The sequence below is a fragment of the Thermobia domestica genome, chromosome 2 (genome assembly GCF_964235325.1).
Source record: "Thermobia domestica chromosome 2, izTheDome1.hap1.1, whole genome shotgun sequence".
Taxonomy (NCBI): domain Eukaryota; kingdom Metazoa; phylum Arthropoda; class Insecta; order Zygentoma; family Lepismatidae; genus Thermobia; species Thermobia domestica.
In genome coordinates this window covers 308,359,193-308,380,941 of record NC_137455.1, presented here as the reverse complement: position 1 = coordinate 308,380,941, position 21,749 = coordinate 308,359,193, and the positions used below count along the sequence as shown (strand labels likewise).

The following is a 21,749-nucleotide window of genomic DNA, read 5'->3' as shown; positions in this document are numbered from 1 at the left end:
ATCCTTAAAATATTTACCTGACAACACTACATACTGACAAGTAAACGTTCTCGTCCAACAATCGGAAATCTAGGTATGGTGTATACATTTGTTAAGTACCAACTGAAATTAGTAAAGATACGAAATCTGAGCGGCAGATATCAAAGTGTATAGGTGGGAAGGGTCTAAAGCTAAAATCATAATGTTTGGAAAAACTTATTTGCACGTTAGTCTCGAACTGCTAAATAAAATATTTATGTGCAGACACTGACAGAGGTTTAGAAAACACGAAATTGCACGTTTAAAGTGTGGTTACAATGGAAAATTATGAGGCTATATGAAGCAGCTCATATGAGAACCAATAAAAGTAATGCCTATTGGCAATCAATATCAAGATCTGATAAGAAAGCATGAATTATGCAAACAAACTGATCACAGTTAGCGCTAGGGGTGGAAAATTCCCTAGTAACCTAAAGTATTTGCCCAAAAGAAGGAAGAATATCAGTGTTCATTAATAAAAAAATGGGAAATTTGGATAGTGATCTTGATTTTGTTTGGTCGTGTTTTGTTCTGCATTAAACACTATTGGTTTAGTCGGTTGTCCACGAAAGTCGGCTAACGCCTCCCGGCCGGCGGGCTTGTGTTCTTATGACGTAGCCCGATCACATTGTAACTATTAATGACCGTCTACTTAGTTCAGGAATTTTAGTTCCACCCCTTTTGAGCACACTTTACAAATGTAATTGCCTCGCATTCGTAGCACTTGTCGTTCACTATAGAGTTAAAACAGTAATCATGTGAAATCTAAGGCTCAGGTGCCTTGTGCAAGTATCTACCTTCGTAAAGAGCAAAACGAACTACGTTCCTTAACCGTGGTGCAGAGAATTTGTACAAAGTTAGCGATTGAAGCCGAAACAACTTGTCGCGGTGGCTGACATGGTGTTTTCTGACTCTGAACTCACTGCATTAGTGGTGTACCTGATGAATTACTTGCACAGTCGAAAGAAATGGAATCCAGAAGTTGGATTAAACCAGTATAGTTACCAGGAATGAGATGTTTCATCACTTAATTGATTCAGAAATAGTCTGGGTAATATTGTCATCCGTATTTGTTGACCACAGATCAAGTAAGAGGATTTTCGAACAATCAGCAGAAAGACTAGCCCACATACAGTAGTTGTAGAATCTTATCGTGTCTGCTTTCTTCATATTTGCCGACTTCCCGACGAAGCATTTGATGTTTGGACGATCGTCGGATTTCGATGCTGGAGAGGATACGGAATATTCCGATACTGGTAATACATGAGTCTCATGGTCTCTCCAGCTATTGAGATGACAAGGAAGACCATATACGGGTGCCGAATCCAACAATAGCTCGGTTTCGGATAGCAACTGTGCGACGACCACGAAGAGACCGGAAAGAGTAGTTTCTTCTAAAGGCTGCTTTGGTCTCCATTCAACACATTCTTTGGCTGCAGTTCTTCATTCAACATCAGCCCAAGAATCAACATTACGAAATCAGTTGTTTTTTCTTTTTTCTTTCTTTCTTTTTCTTTTCTTTTTTTGCTAGATCTACCTCTTTTGACTTCCAGTTCTTGATGACGCGACGAGGTAGAGCACAATTGATGATCCTATTACGACGCTTGAATCGGAGAGTCCGGAATTCCGGTACCTTAAAGTTCAGACGATTATGTAGATCAATGATTATTTTCGTTTGCACTGTATAGGTCATGAATTACAGGGCACGTTTCCGCTATTTCCTCAAATTTCTGTTGTACAACTTTGATTATCGCTTTGACTGTTAGCTTTGGCTATTATCATATTCTCGTACTCATACATTTTCATAGTTTTGATCAACTTGAACTCGTTCATAACAGTCTTTTCCAGGTTCCTCTATTCGAGGATCTTGCCACTTGAATCGGTAGTCCAGTAGCTCTCATTGTATACTTCTCGTCTAGAACAGTTTTTTCTTTTGGGGAGGAGCCCGGTTAAGGAACTTCTGATGTTTGGCAGCCTGTAAAACTGAAGCCATTTCCGCGTCATCGCCATCTCCAAAATCCATTTTGTCAGCACTGCCTTTACAATCACTTATTAATCCCATTGTTTTGACTTCTTAAACCATATCCATGTCTTCTGACAGAAGAGACACAATTTGATTTAACATTACCATCTCCTGCCTGTTCATTTTACGTTCAGTTAAATCATACTTGCTCACCAGAGCGGAAACCACGACCTTTTTATCCTTTGACTACCTGTAAACAATACAATATCAGAGTAGATGAGTCGTTTATAATATATATATATATATATATATATATATATATATATATATATATATATATATATATATATATATATATATATATATATACAAATATATATATAGGGAGAGAGAGAGAGAGAGAAACAAAAAGGGAATTTTAACCCAACCTAACCTGACCTATAAAAAGCCCGACATACTAACAAGTGTACAAGCAGATAAATGTTTACATGCCTAATGGTTGGCTTATGAGTGAATTCGATTAGACCATGGGCTAGTTTCCAACCAACAAGCCATGAGCAGGGCCGTACTTGAAGGAACATAACAAGCCGTACTTACTCTGCTATCACTTGAAGGAACATAACACAGGAGATCACAAGAAGACATGAGAGGCATGTCACGAAACAAATAGGGATATTTCTCCTGTCTTTCCATTTTCACTACTATAGTTGGAGCTACAGGTAGTCATAAGGCGCCTTACGTATTGCTTACCGCCTCGATACGTGTCGTACCTGTTGTTAACAAGCTCCTTCGTAACTACAAACCAGGTAATACATTTACGGACAAAAAGACACTCGCTTTCATCGGTCCGCTTCTATTTCACGGAGAAGGTATACGTGAGAGAAGCCTGTAAGCAAACAGACGAGATAGAAAACAAAACCATACATTTAACCCTAGAGTACTACAGGTAAAATTTTGAAGCTTATTACTACACCTACCTGTATGAACTACTAGGCAAGCAAAATGTTGCAATATATATTCAACCAAGTTTAAATTTTTACTCGTAACATGTTTATTCTTTAAGGATGCAGCAAACGCTAAATAAGATCATATATAGGTTTATTTAACACTACCAGGGAAAATGTTTATGTACAATTTACCTCATGCAGTTCACAAGAAATTGACAGCAGAACATTGTCGCGGTGTACGAATATTTATTGCCACTCTTCTTTCGAGCTGTCACGCTTTGTGTTATAAAACTTATCTGACAATCCTGGAAGCTACACCACGATGTTCATTTGGTGATGTCTTAAAGTCAACTAACTGAAAGATCCTGGGTTTGAAACTCGGTCCTTTGCGCATGTCAGGAGATGAGGGAGTGTGGAGGTAGTCGGAACGACATAAGAGTAGTGTTCCAGGGTTCAAACGGGAGTGGGAGAGAGACAAGGACAAACATTCATACTTAAAGGAATGCCTTTTCAGGTAAATAGAGGGGAGAGTGAGGAAAGAGAAGCAAAGTGAGCTGGCGAACAGGCGCGAAGAGAATGAAACAGGTTAGCAAAAAGATGATATGAGGAGAGCATATATGCAATGCGCATATCCTCTCCTTTCCAGACCTGACCCTATGGGACCTGTTCCTTTTTCTTTTCTACTTCTCTGACCTGTTGTCTGGTCAAAAGTTTAGCGGCCTCCTGCTCCCCTACACTTTGCTGTCTGTCTGATATTTGTATTCTTTCTTGATCACCATCTACCTAAATATATGTCAAGTTCCCACATCTCAAATTGATGGAAAAGAACGTTTACTTGTGAGAGGATAATATGACTACGAGCGATTGTAGTTCCAAAGTGGCATCTATTCAGGAGGATGTATAAGTTCAGTACATGAATCAAAAACGGGCTCCAGACTTCAAATGCATCAAGAAGTGGCAGATAAAGAGTCAGGGAACGAAGTATTTCGCAAAGTGGTCAGCCGAGGACAAGCAAAGAACTAACTGTCTGAATGAGGGAGTGTTAGGAGGAGTTGAAGTCGATTCTGCAAAGATCCTGGACGTAGCACATATCGTAATCTACAATGTTTAACATCCTCTGGGATCGAATTCCAGTGTGAATCCTTAGAAGATGAGGATTGTGTATCATGTAAATGCGAAGGATCAAGATATTAGGTTGGAACTCTGTGACTTGATCCTTAACTAGCTACATGGTGATAATCCAAATGTCACAGATCATATCTTCAGATGAGATGATCTTTCAGTAGTGACCTGCACGGATCGGGCTTGGGCGGGTCAGTTTCGCTATTTCTTTGGGCAGTTCCGAGACTAGGCGAGTTGACACTGATTTCTCTTCAGGTCGGTCCGGGCCTGGGCCAATTGATTGCAGTTCTTTAAAACTTATTAACTTTCGTTAAACGTTAATTGGAATAAATCAAACATTGAAATCTGTGTGCACGCAGGTTGAGTGAAAGATAATACAAACAATACAATATTTCAAGTTGGTAATACTTGGCGGCAGCTTACTTATTAAGCCAGATGAAGCTCGGGTCAAGCATTTATAAAACTTATTGGACCGGGCCGGGCTCAGGCCAAAACCCTCCAAAACCTTCCGGGTCCGAGCTGGGCTGCTCTAGATACATTCGGGCTGGCTTGGGTTTGAGTCGAAAATTCGACTTATGCAGATCTCTACCTTCCAAGATATCCAGGAAAAAGAACCGACATAACTGCCAAGTCTACGGAATCAAGAACTCAAGCGAATTCCAAACCCACAAGAGGGATAACCCCAAAGTGATGTGCGGTGCGGCGTGTCTATGGACACCTAATCAGACCTTTTTCTTCATGAAGATAACATTACAGGGGCAACCAACCTCAACTTCCTGCAAATGTTATTCCTTTCATAGTTGGTTGAATCGGATATTTAGCTTTATGGACACTTCCAGTAAGACAGCGCCACTTTCCATTTCATTCTCGCAATCAAAATCTTTCTGTATTAGAAAAAATACATGCAGATAGATTACCTACAGAGACCGACATCATTGTGTGCGAGTCAAAGTATTTGACTCTGTGGGATTTTTGACAGTAAGCCAAGAGATTAGGATGACTTAAGGCAAAGATGTCTGCAGTCAAAGTAGGCATTTCGGATAAACAGTGTTCGAAGCAATTACGGGTATCAGACGAGATTTATCAGGTAAAATTTTAAGACTGCTGTGCTGTATAAATTTTATTTCACTCAAATATCTCTGTACACATGAGTAAATAAAGCTGTTTCTTCAAAGTAATGAACAGATTTTTACTGAAATTTAATCATTGTGAATAATTAAAGCTAGTAAGATATATCTCTAATAATCACTTCTTAGAAGTAGCTCTCAACTGCTATGGATCCCAGAAGGGATGTCAGCCTAATTTCTATTCTATTGCGTGAATGTTCATGTTCACTGAGCATTTTAAGTAATAGGATTAATTTTTACATAAAATTGATAATACACAATAACATATTAAATTGAATCCAAACTACGAAAAGGATACAAACGATTTAGTTGGAAATTCTTATACTTGGTTACTGTAAACAACATTGTTACAAGAAAGTTTGAAATTTCATGAAAAGTAGATTATCTTTTACTGAGACTATGTTAGAGTATTGCCATAGTACTGTACAGAGTCAAAATTTAGTTCACATACCGTGATGTACCCTATGGTGTTTAGGTGTATTCAAAATCCATTCTAACGGTCCTATAGTCTTTATGGCTTGCGTATGAGTCCAGAATTGATATATAAGACTGAATTGTTGATGGATGAGAAAGTGAGCTGGTGGCACAAAGAAAGCCATCGGTAAATAGAAAATCTGTAAGAGAAGACAACATCAGTACTTAAAATGTAACAGTAAATATTGACAAAAACTATCAGGTATATACATGAATATATCAAAAATAAATTAACAAAGAAAGTAAAATTTAAATACATTACTAAATAAACATTATGTAAAATCTGAAATTAAGAAACACTAATGCTAGAAGTATCACATGCAGTAAGGTACTTAAAGTACGTACGTTCCAGCAAATCAGCTTTGTTTGAGTTGCATTCTGATTTAAGCATTGCGTTATTTTTATTAGTATTAGAAAATTCATTTTATTTAAAAGCTGATTAGTATTTGATGGAATTTATAAAATATTGCTTGACTAGCATTGAGTTTTCTGATTGCAGAAGAAATTGTCTTTTTGTAATATTTAGGAAATCTTTATTATAGATGCACACTTCATCCACTTGTAATGTTTATTAGAGATTTGTTTGATATAATTAATCTCTTACTTGTTCTAAATTAACAATTACTGATTTTTTTCGAAAATTCCTAATTCTAAATTCGTTAGACAATAACTCGGAGACAAAAGGTTTTAACAGGAAAATATTTTCCATATGTACTAAGTAAATCAAATAAACCTTAGACAATCCGACGAATTCTGTAATCGCGCAGGATCTGCAACATACAATCTTACAATTGATTTTATGTTTATAATAATCAAACGAAGGATCTCCCTTCTCCCAAAAAGCAGAAAATGAATTATTTCCCTTCGAAATTATCACACTTCTACAGTAGCGTACGCAGGAATTTATTTCGGTAGGGGTCCAACCTCAATATCAGGGCATTTTATATTGAAATTCCTAAACTTGTCCCTAAAATTAGGCTAAATTTACACAAAAGTTGGAATTTCGGGGGAGGTCCGGACCCCCAGGACCCACCCCCTGCACTTCTATGATGAACAATTGATAGGTATCTCCCTTATCCATTATCTAGTTGTTTCTTGCCATATTATGTCTTTTTTCAATATATTTGTTTTTATTTCCAGCGTGGCACAAATCTTCACTTGAACACTAAATATTCCGGTAACTAGTGTTGCCCATGAGAGAAGAGTCGAAAAATGATAATGAAAAATTTCAGTTTAACGTCCCACGATTATGCCCTTTAATCTAAAGGAGACGGATAATTAAAGCAAGTGAATGATGATGGACTAATTGGTGGAATGCGAATGTGGGGGAAACGAGAAAACCCACGAACACTATGTTGTCTACCACATACTTACATAGCCAGGGTTCGAATGAGGGACCCCACGCACCAGAGGTAAGCATTCTACCACTGAGTCACCGTCCCCCCCCCAAGAGAGACGAGAATCGAGACAACATCTCGAACTTTAAATTCGAGATGAGGAGACAAATATGACAATTCTTGTCTCGTTTCGAGAAGAGGCGAGAAATTTTACTAGTTTCGTGGGCAATACTATTTCATTTACAAAAACTTACAAATGGATAAGATGATTGTACGAATACAATGAAGGGCATTTATCAACCTTTAAAGATACCTAAGTTATTATACACTAACAACAAATACTGTTTAAATGTTGTTATATAACATCCTTTGTGTATCTCTCGTGACGCATAAGGATTCTGATAGCTTCTTCGTGAAACTAAGAAAACTCGAAACATAAATCTTGTACGAAAATTTACAAAGCATCAGAAAAAATTCAAGACGAGACGAGACGAGACAAGCTTTGTGAGAATCAAGACAAGACAATAAATAATTATTCGAGAATCGAGATTTTTACAAAGCTTACGATATGTGATGAGAAAACTTTATTTCTTTTCCCGTGGGCAAAAGACATTATGGTCAAGTATCTAGCGGGTGTGGATCCGGATTCGATCCCCGATAAGGGCACAAATCTTCTTCTTAAGAAAAACAACAAACTAGCAGTGGTTTGGATCTCACTTTAATCAATAGATATGATATATACCCCCTATATTCTCGGTGCTAAATATCATATATTCTCAGTCCAATGAATCAACCATATCGACCAAATGTTACTTAATTTTTTAATTAGAAAATAACAATAGATGATTAAAGACCTTTTGTTCTAAAACAGTGATCGCCAAACCATCGATTACGAGCTACTAGTAGCTCGCGGGGAGATTTTCGGTAGATTGCCTTTACACTTCGATTGGCTAACCTTGATTCCTCCATACAGTGAGCTGACGCTAACGAAACAACTGCTTATTTCTCCGCGCAACTGCCATTGTCAGCCTCATCACACAGTTGATTAGATACGCGTGGTGTTGTGTACATTGTTTTTCGTGTGTGTATTAGACATTTGCTAACTTGAATAATTTGATTTAATATTTACTAGAAATGTAAGTTTATAGGGAATAAACAAATGTAAGATTTAAAAAATGGTAGTTCTTTTGGTTGGTAGCTCACAGCAGGATTTAAGAACCGTACGGTAACTAATAAGCTTCATAAGTTTGGCAACTACTGTTCTAAAACGTTAATTCATCTAATTTTACATATACATAAACTGTTTTCAACGAGTACTGACTCTCATAAAGCAGTACAGTTTTAACTTTCAATTGTGGCCGAAGAAACAGTTCCTTCCACATATCGTATATCAGCAATGCTCAAAGTGATTTTGAATTCATAGTCTGTTATTGTAACGAGGCTTCTTTTGACTCGACGCATTTGTTTGTCCGGATATTCCTCCGAGACGCCTTGACAGCGATTTGAGGGCACACGCTGAATGTCTTAAGGGGTCGCAGATCCTGATCGGATCGGACAAAAAATTGCGAATAGACTTAACATTGGAAAAACATTTGGCGCGCGAATTCTCATTGTAAACAATGGAAAACAGAATTTTCAGCACTAGAAACAAGGGCACCGATTTCTCTGTAAATTTGGGGGGGGGGGCATTCCAATGCAGGAGGTATATATATATATATATATATATATATATATATATATATATATATATATATATATATATAAGGATTTTAAGACAAACTGCATTCGAACTATGCCAAATATTGTATATTCATAAATACTGTACAACAGGGGGCCCACATCAGCTTTGGGAGGGGGGGTCCCGGCGCCCTTGCCTAGAAATAGGGCAAAGCTTTTTTTGTTTTGTTCTGCGAACATAATTTTTCAGTCATTATGCTTTTTCTGATATGCTAAACTCAACTATTTGCATGTCGTGTTCGTTTAGGGATGCGCACGAGACAAGATTTGTGGCTGTCTCGTCTCGAAAATGTGCTGTAAAAGTGATGTCTCGACTCGAAAAATGTATATTTCTCTATTGGAAGAGCCATGTCTCGACTCAAATTTTGTCAGGAAATTTTTGTCTCGACTCGTCTCGTGCGCATCCCTATGTTCGTTCATGTAAACAATTGATAAACTAAATATATATATATATATATATATATATATATATATATATATATATATATATGAATAAATCAATAAAGGTCGATCGCTTCGCTCCAAATTTGCAAGTTTGCATACCTAGTAGGGACGTACCATTTGAACACACAATCACGAGATAGGCAATCCTCACGGTAAAGAGTTCTGATCCACTCAAAGGTCTTTGTTGTTGATATTCCTAACTCATAGCAAGAGTTAATGTTCACCTTTTGTTTCTTGTAAAAATCCATGTCAATGGAAATCAAGGTGTTTTCGATGAGAGAAGTTTACAAGGGATGACCGACACTCTTTTTACCAAATCTTTTTTATGACGTCCCATAGAATAATATTGAAATACTATTTTCACAGAATAAATAATTTTTGTCATTAGCAGTTACAGAGTTCTGTAACTTTATTGTCGAATCTTGGAGCATTTCTTTCTTTATCACAAGGTTAGAGAACATTGTGGTTTAGTGGTAAAGTGAGTACCTATGGAGCAATGAATTCCTGGCTAGTTTCGCAGGTCATGTAAACTCTTGGAAGGGATCATCATTAGCGTCGGTTTCCCTGAGGCTTTCGCGCTTCTTCACACTTTAATGTTTCACCAATTCTTCCAATATAATTTCTTCCATTAACCATACGTGTCCTTTAGTATAGGGAACAAACGTTAAATTAATAATTATATTTATTCAGGGATGTCCATTCCCTGCAAGTATTTGGGCAGAACCCCCAGAAGGTACCCTTCTCCATCCAAACTTACTACTCTTACCCTTGAAATTTACAATTCTCACTCTGAAATTTACTTTTATCCCCCAAATTTACACTTTATCCCATAAAATTTACCTTTCTTTCCCGAAATTTAACATTCTCAGTTTGATTGTATCATTTTCAATTGAAAAATTGTGTCCTCCGAAATATTCTCATGGACGCATTCTGCACCTTAATAACTCATAATGTGCACCCCTATATTTATTTATATTTTTATATATTGTGACTTTACATGCTGTTCCGTTCTAATATGTTAATTCATGTTACATTAGTTCAAATTTGTGTTTGAATATTTAGTCAGTAGAAATAGTAATAAAAATAGAAATAAACTAGTAGTAGAAAGCTTAACTGAGTTCCTAAAATCTTTAATGTCAATTGAATTGGTCAATTTTCTTCAGAAATTCTGACAGATTTCTTTCTTTCTGTTTTTTTTTTTTTTTTAATCGTGTTATCAGGCGAATAGTGCCCTTCCTCCTTCCCATCCCCAATAGTAACGCTACACCATTATATAGTGCAGGCAGTCTTCGATGCCTACTGATTAAATTTAACCTGACAGACAACAAATAGGCCTAAATTATGTCAAGGCTGATAAATCTGAAGCAAATGCCATTTACGATGCATACTTGTCTTATTGGTGCATGACACTACGTCTGATAACCTTCTGTTTCTTGATAACGTAGTAAATATTCCACAACAAAACTGATCCACTTTTCCTCAAACTGTGTTGTGTACCATTGCGTCATATCAACTTTGCAGAATGGGAACTTCGTAATACTTTACTATTTTCATAAAGGAACATCTTGAGGAAAATTGCCTTATATTGCAATTAAAATGCAGTTTATTTTGTTTCCTGCTAGAAAATCTGCTCGTATTGCAACTAAAACTGAATTTATTTTCTTTCCTGCTAATAACATTATCCCTTTTGTCGAATTCTAGTTACTTCAAAGACACAATCAGAGTTACAATATTAATTAACATCATTTTATATTGGAAGATATACTTACTTTGAGCTCGCTAGCTTTACATCCTAAATTTTTTGGGGGGTAGAGGATAAAATTTCCTATGAAATTATCACCCCTTGTCAGTTTATAGTTAGTCCAAAGAGAGATGTCATAATACAACATTGATTAAGGTATTCAATTCGGCAACTTATGATTTCTACCCCAAAAAATATAAAAAGAGGATAAATTTCCTAGGAGATTATTATTCATTAGTTGATTGACAGTTACCAAAAACAAAATATTAGATGAAATTATATTAATTTATGCTATCTTATATTATCTTTATGGAAACTCACTCACTGTAGTATTATTTAATTTTCACGTAAACAATTGATGGAATAAATATTTTGTAGGAAATTTCTACCCCATATCTATCTGGTTACTACAAAGACAGAGTCAGATGTTACAATATAATGTAATTAATATTGTAAAAGTTCTTCCTTTTGAAGGAGTAAGTAGAGCTACATTGAGTAAATCAGAGTCTGAAATCGAATCCCATTAGCGGTTTATTATAAAAATCCTTGAATATAACAACAGTATTTACAGAAATACTATAATGGAACTTTCTCTAATGCGAGCTTGAAACAGGTAGCTCAAGACCTTGCAGCCTTGAGGCAGGATCTCTACAGAGCTGCGGGCAAGCTAGGTAGAGTGGTGTAGGAAACCCCAATGCTCCGAAGCAACCAATGAGGGGGTTAAAAGTCACACAGAGACCCGAAACAGGCTAAACAACTGAGGTTGGGATCCCGACAGAGCTGTGAGCAAGCTAAATCAGGTGGAAGGAGAGCATAGAGTCCCGGAGCAGAGTAAAAGCTTTGATGTTGGGTTTTTCCTAGAGTTCCAGGCAAGCTAGAGGAGGGAAGACCAATCACAGGCTGGTCCTTATGCGTAGAATCTTCTTCCTTATATAGACGCCTGGGAGGCCGTGGTGCTGCTACTCCCATCTCATCATGTGACTTGTAGGTGGTCTTGTAGTACTGCAACGTGAAGTGTAATACTCCACCGTAAATATATGTGGTTGATGTTTACAAACAGGAGCACGAGGTACATTAGAATGTCATTTTACATTATATTATCTTGTAGGAAACATACTCAGTCCTAATAGCTTTCTAACTGAAAATTTTTGTGTGGTAAAAATGTTCTGCGAAATTATAACCCCTGGTTACTTCAAAGACGAAGTCAAATGTTGTTGATTAATATAATTTTATATTATCTCTTAGGAGACATATTTCGGGATAGATCGCCTCCAATTCGAGAATTTGATGGGGAGATTAAACTTTTCTAAAAATTGTTACTCCTTTGATGGTCTATGGTTAGTTCAAAATCAAAATCACGTATATCAATTTTAATTAACTTCATTTTGTACTTCATTACAGGGCTCACTTTGGTTGGACTTGCTATCTCTGCATTAAAAAAATTTAGTGGGAAAAGGGACAAAATTTCGAAGCAAATATTCCTTGCAGTTTCTGGTTACTTAAAAGACAAAAATAAGATGTAGAGGAAAGGGTGCAAATGTGGAAACGTAACATATGTTGACTGCATAGAGCTTAACCCTTGCGGCGATTGCCGTAAACAATCGCCCTCGTGCCCATTCGTCACGGTACAACGCTATGAAGCGGTCGGCCAGTGTAGTTAATGGTGGTGCGTCGATTGTTGTTTTCACATTTTCCTGAAGTTTTTGGAGGTAAGTGTGTAGTATTATTAAGTGTAAAGTATCATAGATGTAGTGTAATACATATCAAGGTATAGTGAAAGGGAGTTGTTGCGAAGGTATTGGTGGCATTCAATCAATCACAAGCAAACGTGTTTTTAACTTAAATCGTACAATCCAGTTTGACTACAGTGTGGGTAACTTGGAAACATGAGATGAGGAAAATGTGGACACGTTTCCACATTTCCTTCACCATAAAGTCCATTGCATGTTTTATTATTAGTAAATAATCTATTGAAGATAACACACATTTGATTCATACAAGTATATGTTAGATACTTTTTATTCATAGCCTAAGTGAGGGGTAGGGCGAAGGGGTAAGGCTTAGGAGTAAAGCAAAGTGGAGACTGACAAAGAGGCGGAAAACAGGCAAATAATTGTCTTCACGATTTTTATTACAGGGTCTGTGTGTACCGAGCACCTCTTCAGAGGATCCCAGCGTACCAAGCACCTCTTCAGAGGATTCCAGCATACCGAGAACCTCTTCAAAAGTTTGTGTGTCACCATATGAAATCATGAAAATACCTCTTTTAAAGAGGAAGAATTCGAATAGAGATCGTAAGCCGAGTTCTTGCGCTATTTTCACATCGTCTTCGTACAAAAACAGCTCGAAGAAGTACAAAAACAGGCTGCAGGCGGTAACAAAACTAGAAAAATGCCCAAAGTTCCTCCTCCAATTAGAAAAAACAAACAAACAAATAAACAAAACTTTGCAGTCTCTATTCCAGTTGGAGTAGAAGAGCTTACCGAAAAAGACACTCTGTGCATATTTTATGGGAATCCATTTTCGAAAGATATGCGTGGTGAACTATGGATTCAATGTCAATTATGTGAGGAATGGAGTCACTCTTAGTGTGCCGGTGTGGAAACAGGCATTTATATTTGTGATTTTTGCAAACAGGACTTACCTACATAACATCTTTGTCTGTTTACAACAAAACTTTGAATCGAAATTTGTTTACTTTGTAACTTTCAGCTTTTTAACTTTGTAGTCATTAAAAATCTTTTGTTGTCTTTGTTCATCTACAGATTAAAAACATACTATCATTAAAAACATATTATGATCCAACAACTTTATGTGTTTACACATTGATTTACTGTAATTTTAGGCTGTTTCCACATTACCCTCAGTTTTTAAAAAATCGAAATATGCTAGTACATGTGTCAAATATTTTTTTTATTTTTTACGTATATGGTTTTTGCACTTGCGAACTATGGTCCCATATTTCTAACATTCTAAGGTATTTTGAGGCAATTTGCCAGGTTAAATTAATGATTCACTGCTTTTTTACAAATTAAAAACAAACTGGGTTTCCACATTTGCACCCTCTCCTCTAATATTTGTTGGTATTAATTCATATAATCTCTTAGGTGACCAACTTACTTTGTCCATGATTACTTTCTGTCCAAAAATCTGAAAGAAGAATGTATTCCTTAGTCGATTGACGCTTACCAAAAACAGAAGTCATACAAATTCGCATCAAATTTATTATTTCACGTTACCTCTAAGCTTACTCATTTCCATACTGCTAAATTTCAACCGAAAAATTCGAAGAAGGTAAAAATGTCTTAGGGAATTATTGCTTCTCTTGGTTTTCGATTACCTAAAAGACATTCAGATATAACAATATTAATTAATATCGTTTTATATTATTTCTTGAGGTTGGGTCCGCTATGTTTCTATCCAAAAATATGATGGGAAGTAAAATCTCATTGGAAATTATGAACTCCGAAATGAGTGCACCTCTTATCGGAAAATATGAAATAGTAGGCTATTAATTAATATAAGAGATCTGACATTGTCTTTGAATTAACTAGAAGCCGACAATGGGGTAATAATTTTCTAGAAAATTTTCACCCTATCATTTTTTTTTTTTTTTTTTTTTTTTTTTTTTAAGACAGGATGCCAGTTTACCCAAAATGGGTGCGTCGCCTGAAAGAAAATATGAAACGATATTAAATAACACTGCAACATCTGACTTCGTGACCTCCCACAGCTGGAAGCAAGGGAAGCAGCTGCTACCCCTGGATTTTGAAGGGTTTTCAGTTCTTGGAAGTACACGTCAAGACATACTAATTTCATTATCCACATCTATATAGCACTTAATATAGTTTATTTAATTTATAGTAGTAGTATTATTTACTGTAGTTAATAAGGATATATCTGTACATAACTGTTGTTTTATATTATGTATTATGAGCACGTGTATATCAAAGTGTGTGCTTATTCGCGACTGCGCTTGTGTATCGGTATTTTGTCCACCTAGAATCGATCCTTTGCCCCCCCCTGGAAAAATTCTGCTGGAATCCCTGACTTTGTCTTTGAAGTAACCACAAACTGACAAGAGGTAATACTTTCCTAGGAAATTTTTACTCCCTATTAAGGTTTCGGATAGAAAGCTAGAAACTCCAGCGCGATTGTGCCTGCTAAGAGAAGTGTAAAATAATATTAATTAATAGTCTATTGTAGCATCTAATTTCACCTTCAAAGTAACCAGAAACAATCACCATTATCATCATCATCATCATAGGTATTCTGCCCTTATTGGCAGGTCACTTATTGGCACTCCTAGTTCTATATATAGAGACTGACAATTGAGTAATAATTTCCTATGAAACTTTTACTAACCACCTAATTTTCGTATAGAAAGATAGTGGGTCCGAAATGAGTGATTATTCTAATATGTAATATAAAATATTAATTAATGTTTTACATGTAACATCTGAGTGTTCCAAGTAACAGATACCGACAAGGGGGCTAATAATTTCCATAAGTTAAAAAAAAAAAAAAAAACTGTGGTACCATATTCGTTTCGAGAATTGCACGCCACTGAGGCTGAATACATGAAACACAACTACCGTATTTTCCGGTTAATAAAACGCTCCTTTGTATAAGACGTTCCCCAAAATTATCACAATTTTAAAGAGAAAACAACATAATTGAAGGTAAAAGGATGAGAATGATTTAAATAGAATAATATTTAACAAAACATTGTCTTTTAAGCCTGTAATAGTGTTTTCAAACCTGCGAAATCTACGTAACTCTCATCTGAATTTTCTCCCCCGCTCGCGTCGTTATCTCCCCCACCCGTCGTCGTCCTTTTCTTACTCACCATCATCACCGTTGTGTTTACAGAGAAAAATTATCCTTACTTCCGTCAAGGGCCATTAGTGTGGCACCACACTATGAAAATACTCGTATTTAATACCATCTGATTCGTTCACTTTCGATCTTAATTCACTTGCACACGTATATGCTTGTAGACCATTTTAGACCAGCTATCCTTCGGTTGTGAAAAGAAGGAGACGGCCTGTACTTTATTTTATAATACGGAGACCACAGTGACTCAGTGGTAGAACGTTCACCTCTGGTGCATGGGGTCCTTGCTTCGATTCCAGCTAACGACAAGTGAGCTTTGTGGTGCACAAACACCATATTCGTGGGTTTTCTGGGGGTTTTCCTTTTCTGTTCCACTTTCTTCATCCCACCATTTCACCCATTTCTCATCATCACCGTCTCTTTTAGCCTAATCGACATAATCGTGGGACGTACAACTTCAAGATTTCATTTCATTTTATAATACGGTCCATTTTTAAAACTTACTTGAAGAGGGTAGCTTTTACACCGGCAAAAACGGTATTATCTATTAAATCGTTCTCAGGTCTATTAATACTAATTTTAGATTGCGATCACTTTGGCTATGAATGATAATTATCGCCTGCGAGGCACAAGTAATTTTAAAAATATGAACTTCGGAAGTAAAGGAATGCCAAAAATTGTTATGATCACAGGCTTGTTTTGAACCGTAGGTCTATAGTCTATATGAAGGAATGAAATTCCCTATGGATGGTATTTAACTTAGAAAATATAACAATATCACTCATTTGCATAAATCCAATATAGCGGACGCAGGAGAGAGGAGTATTATCAACTGCCAGATGTACGACAGGGAATTTAATATATGGGAGCATATTGGATCAGAGAATAGTAATATCTAACTCATTTGTATATACCTACGTATATTGGAAACTACCTCGAGAAATGGAGGAAGATTTTTTTTTTTTTTTTTTTTTTTTTTTTTTACAAATATCAGAGTTCTACCTAGGTAAAGTGGCAAGATGGAGAGAGAGACACAAAAGATGGCCCAGGAACGTGGGGCATACATTTTTTGAATGCAAATCATATTTGATTCTATCTAAACGCAAATTTCTGTATCTATATCCCTATTTCAATACTAGTTCAACATACTATTGAAGAAAAACGACGAAATCGCTTCATAGTCGTGTGGAATATTACAAGGAAATGTATGTTAAACAATAAATACAAGATCGAGAGTATTTCCTTTGAACCGTTACCTTCAGAATGAACAGACGGGAATGTAACAACATTTTACTGTAGGTTGTGACTGTGTAAGATTTTTTTTTTTTAAAAAAAGCTAATTTTTGAAACCAAACAATTCGTTTACGTATGCCGTGTATATTTAAGCATTTTATGTAATAGAACTTTTTAATTATATTTATTTTTAAATATTGCAAATATTTCCCGCCAGCTTTTATAAATCGAACACACTTCATAAAACTTGACAAACTCATTAGAGCATCAAAGACGCAGAAAATATCCACTCGAATAAAACCGAAAACAAATACGCAGAATCAAAAATAAGATTTAGTAATATATATATATATATATATATATATATATATATAAAGAAAATTCTTTCTCATAGAAGGAATGGTTATGACTGGTTGAAAGTGTCAGCGTTCTGTCAATAGCGATAAGCCGAGCGATGACATTGATGTATTATTAAATGTGAATCATTTCTCTCGTTTTGCTTTATAATTCGTCCTTTTTTTTTTTGGTACTACAATGCTAGTGATATCCCTCCAGAAATCGAATCCAGGGCCACATCATCAAAGTTAAATAAATAAAATAAATTAACGTTTGTTTTAAAGTATGCCGGGTAGATGAGGAACGACGTAAGAGTTGATAGATTGAAAGAAAAGTAGGAAACAGAGGACTCAGAGAAATAATAATAATAATAATATAAAACGTTTACGTATTATTCAGGTATTTGTCATTGACTATCGATAGATAAAGTGAAACCACCTAAGAATCCCGAGGTAAGGAATTGTGTTTGCTTGTTTGTGAACAGTGATGCCGATGAGACGAGACGAGAATTAAGATTTTCTCACCTTGTCTTGTAAAATTTTGTAGAACTCTCGTCTCGTCTCGGTTCTCAAAAAGATTTCCTATCCCCGTTTCGTGAATTTAAGTACAATATTGATTCCTTGATTTCTCGTTGTTGTTAATTTCATCTGGAAGCTATCAGAATCGTTTCGAGTCACAAGAAGTGCACAAAGGGTTTGAAACCATACTTATCATTAGAGTACATTGTGTAATGTCGGACTGGCCTTAAAGACCCCCACTCATATGTACCAACCGCACGAATTAATTCCTAGACCAAATATATATATATATATATATATATATATATATATATATATATATATATATATATATATATATATATATATATATATATATATATATATATATATATATATTTGGTCTAGGAATTAATTCGTGCGGTTGGTACGCACACATTGAAGCTGTAGTACAAACACAAAATACATAAATACCTTAAGAAAAATATTGTCCATCGCTAGCCACCACTTTCGCCCAACTGTCAGGCAATGTACGGATTCCGTGGCGAAAGAAGTCCTCATCCTTGGAAGCGATCCAGTCAGAGACCCATGTTTCGATATCTTCTGAAGAAGTAAACCGCTGTTCAATCAAATCGTTGTTCATGCAATCGAGCAAGTAGTAGTCCGAAGGAGCAACGTCTGGTGAATACGGCGGGTGGGGTAAAACTTCCCATCCGACATTTTCTAAATAGGTTTTGACCGGTTTTGCGACATGTGGGCGAGCGTTATCATGTTGAACAATAAGTTTATCATGTCTGTTCTCCCATTCTGGTCGTGTTCTGGCCAGAGCTTGCTTCAAACGCATTAATTGTCGTCGATAACGTTCTCCATTCATAGTTTCACCCGGTTGCAGCAGCTCATAGTACACCACACCTTTCATATCCCACCATATGCACAGCATAACCTTTGCACAGTGAATATCTCGTTTTGGTTGTGATGGACCTGGTTCACCTGGTTTCACCCAGGCCTTTTTTCGTTTAGGGTTCTCGTAATGGATCCACTTCTCATCACCCGTAATAATTCGATGCAGAAACCCCTTTCTGCGCTGTCGTTCAAGCAGCAATTCGCAAATGGTTTTTCGTCTTTCAACGTCTCTGTCTTTCAATTCATGTGGAATCCAATGTGACATCTTTTGAATCATTCCCATGGCTTTCAAGCGTTTGGAGACTGTTGTTTGATCAACGCCTAATGCTGCTGCAAGTTGTTCCTGCGTTTGACACGAATCCTGCTCGAGCAATGCTGTCAATTCTTCGTCTTGAAATTTTTTTTGGCTGTCCAGCTCGCTCTTGGTCTGCCAAGCCGAAATCACCACTTCTAAACCGTGCAAACCACTTCTGACACGTTCGCTCAGCTAGAGCATGGTCACCATACACTTCCACCAAAATACGATGACTTTCAGTCGCACTTTTCTGCATGTTAAAGTAATGCAGCAGGACACCCCGCAAAAACACTTTATCAGGCACAAATTGCGCCATGTTCACTTAACTACAAACTGGTGTTGTTGACGCTTTAATCCACTGCCCTATACTACGAACGATACGCGATGACAGGGGTTTGCAACACATGTGTGGATACACGGAACTGTGGGACGCTCCGTTCGTTGCGCCATCTCTTGTCCACCCGCACGAATTAATTCCTAGACCAAATATATATATATATATATATATATATATATATATATATATATATATATATATAGAAACTTAACGTTACGGACTAGAAGGGGCCTTTGCTAAGTCCGAAGTTTTACTGGCTCATGGGACCGTACTGATATGAGCAAGGGAGGTCCGAGAAGACTTCTTTAGGGAAGACGAACTTAAGCTTCCGCAACCTTCTTCGTATGAAAACTGAAAAAAAAAAATAATAAAAATGCGATAACGAAAATTCGACCAAGGTCTACATGTCTTACGCCTCGTGATCCCTAAGGGTCCCTTGGCGATTGCCAAGTAGCCAACGTGGCCAGTCCAGCACTGATTGTGTATTGGCTTACGTATCTTTAAACAAGGAGAAATTCTCTTCATTGTGCTCAAACAATCACTTTATGAATTTATAGTTTTATACTCTGAATCATGCAGTACTAGAACAATGGTTAACATGTAAGATTTTGGGGTAAATTGGTGTTGTCTACGAGACTCCATAAATTATTCGTCTTCTTTCGAATTTGAAAGTTTTGTTCTGTCACGTCTTGTGGGTTTTGTTGGCTCTCATTTTGTGAAGACAAATTGAGAGAGATTATCGATAACTTTTAACGAGGATTATTGATAACCTGCTTTGGTGACCAGCAAATTTGATTCAGAACCGATAATGCTCAAAGAAAAAACTTGACTAAGATCAAACACCAATGCCTGTGTGAATGTTTATTTCTCTCAAGCGATTTGATGATGAAATCTACTTTGTGATGATGAATAACTTGGTCAAAACTAACAGTTGAACTTGAAAATGAAATCTTTAAGTTTTACGTCCCACGGTTATGCCGGTTAGGCTAAAGGAGACGGTGATGATCAGAAATGAATGAAATGGTGGAATGAAGAAAGTGGGAGGAAACGGGAGAACCCCGCGAAAACCCACGAGCACGGTGTTTGTCCACCACAAAGTCCACACGGCACGAGTTGGGATCGAACCAGGGACCCCAAGCACCGGAGGTGAACGCTCTAGCACTGAGCCACCGCGCCCCCAGTTGAACTTGAAATTCTCACAAATGGCTTGACCAATTATTGAACCAAACTTCGTGTGAAGGCCTGTTTAAGTAGCCTACCAAACATGTGTTGATCACAGTCAAAGGTAAAGGCAAGCAAATTTCTAAAAATAATCTAATAATAATAATAATAATAATAATAATAATAATAATAATAATAATAATAATAATAATAATAATAATAATAATAATAATAATAATAATAATAATAAATTTGGTGTGGACCACTTGTTTCGGATGCATCGAGTAGTAATCCGTTAATTTTTAATTTAGTGTCTTACGTGATGCTGTTTCCGTGGATTCTGCAAGTTTTTGTCATCAATCTAATAATATAAAAGTCGATCGTCCAAGTCTGCCAGTCTATGGGTCATGCTAATTTCTAATAGTAAACATTCACGCCAGCTTGCCCACCTGATGCTAATAGATGTTAGGGCCTACTAGTTGCGCTATTGTTTGTTACTCAATGATTTATATAAACACAAGTTGTATCCTCATGTGGTTTGGATTCCACGTTAAGGTGGAGATGTATGTCTCATATAGCCTCGCTGGTGAAAATGACGCTAACCTAAAAATCAAATGAAAACAACTATAACCATATCTGTTCATTGCAAATATGGTATTATCATTAGAAATAATATTTTTTTGGTGTAGTCTTATCAATAATAAACGTGCAACCTTCTGTACTTCATTAGATATGAATATGGTGCAACAATAGGCCTATTATTTAACAGTGTATACTTTCTTTTACTCTGATTATTTGTAAATTGTCGTACAATTCTTATCTGTTTCCCAAAATTAAAATTGAATGACTGAATTTGTCATTCTGAATAATTGTCATTTGTCTTTTTCTATACATTTCATTTCATGGCGCTACCCGACAGAAACTATTTGCCAATTTTTAACAATTCCACACCACATTTATACTCTTTAGGATAAAGGGCACGGATAATTAATGAGAATGAATGATAATGAGAGAATTGGTGAAATGGGGGAAAAACTTGAGAAAACTCACAAGCACAATTCTGTTCACTACAATTTCACATGGCCTGATATCGAACCAGGGACCTCTCGTAACTTTATCACTGATTTAAATGTTCGAAAATTTCTGATTTTAGATGTCAGACTACATAGCTAATCCTACAATATTAATCTACATGTATATAATCTTGAGAACAAGAGAATCCAATATCTTAACAGTATCAT

The 21,749-nt window shown here is 36.4% G+C and overlaps 1 protein-coding gene across 1 annotated transcript in view; it reads right to left on the bottom strand.

Annotated features, from left to right (window-relative positions):
• LOC145678601 (alkylglycerol monooxygenase-like) overlaps nt 1–21,749 on the bottom strand; it is a 115,961-nt gene that overhangs the window by 23,381 nt on the left and 70,831 nt on the right. The window contains exon 5 of the mRNA XM_081748942.1: nt 5,629–5,791. Coding sequence (XP_081605068.1) covers nt 5,629–5,791 — 163 coding nt within the window. The remainder of the gene's footprint in view (nt 1–5,628; nt 5,792–21,749) is intronic.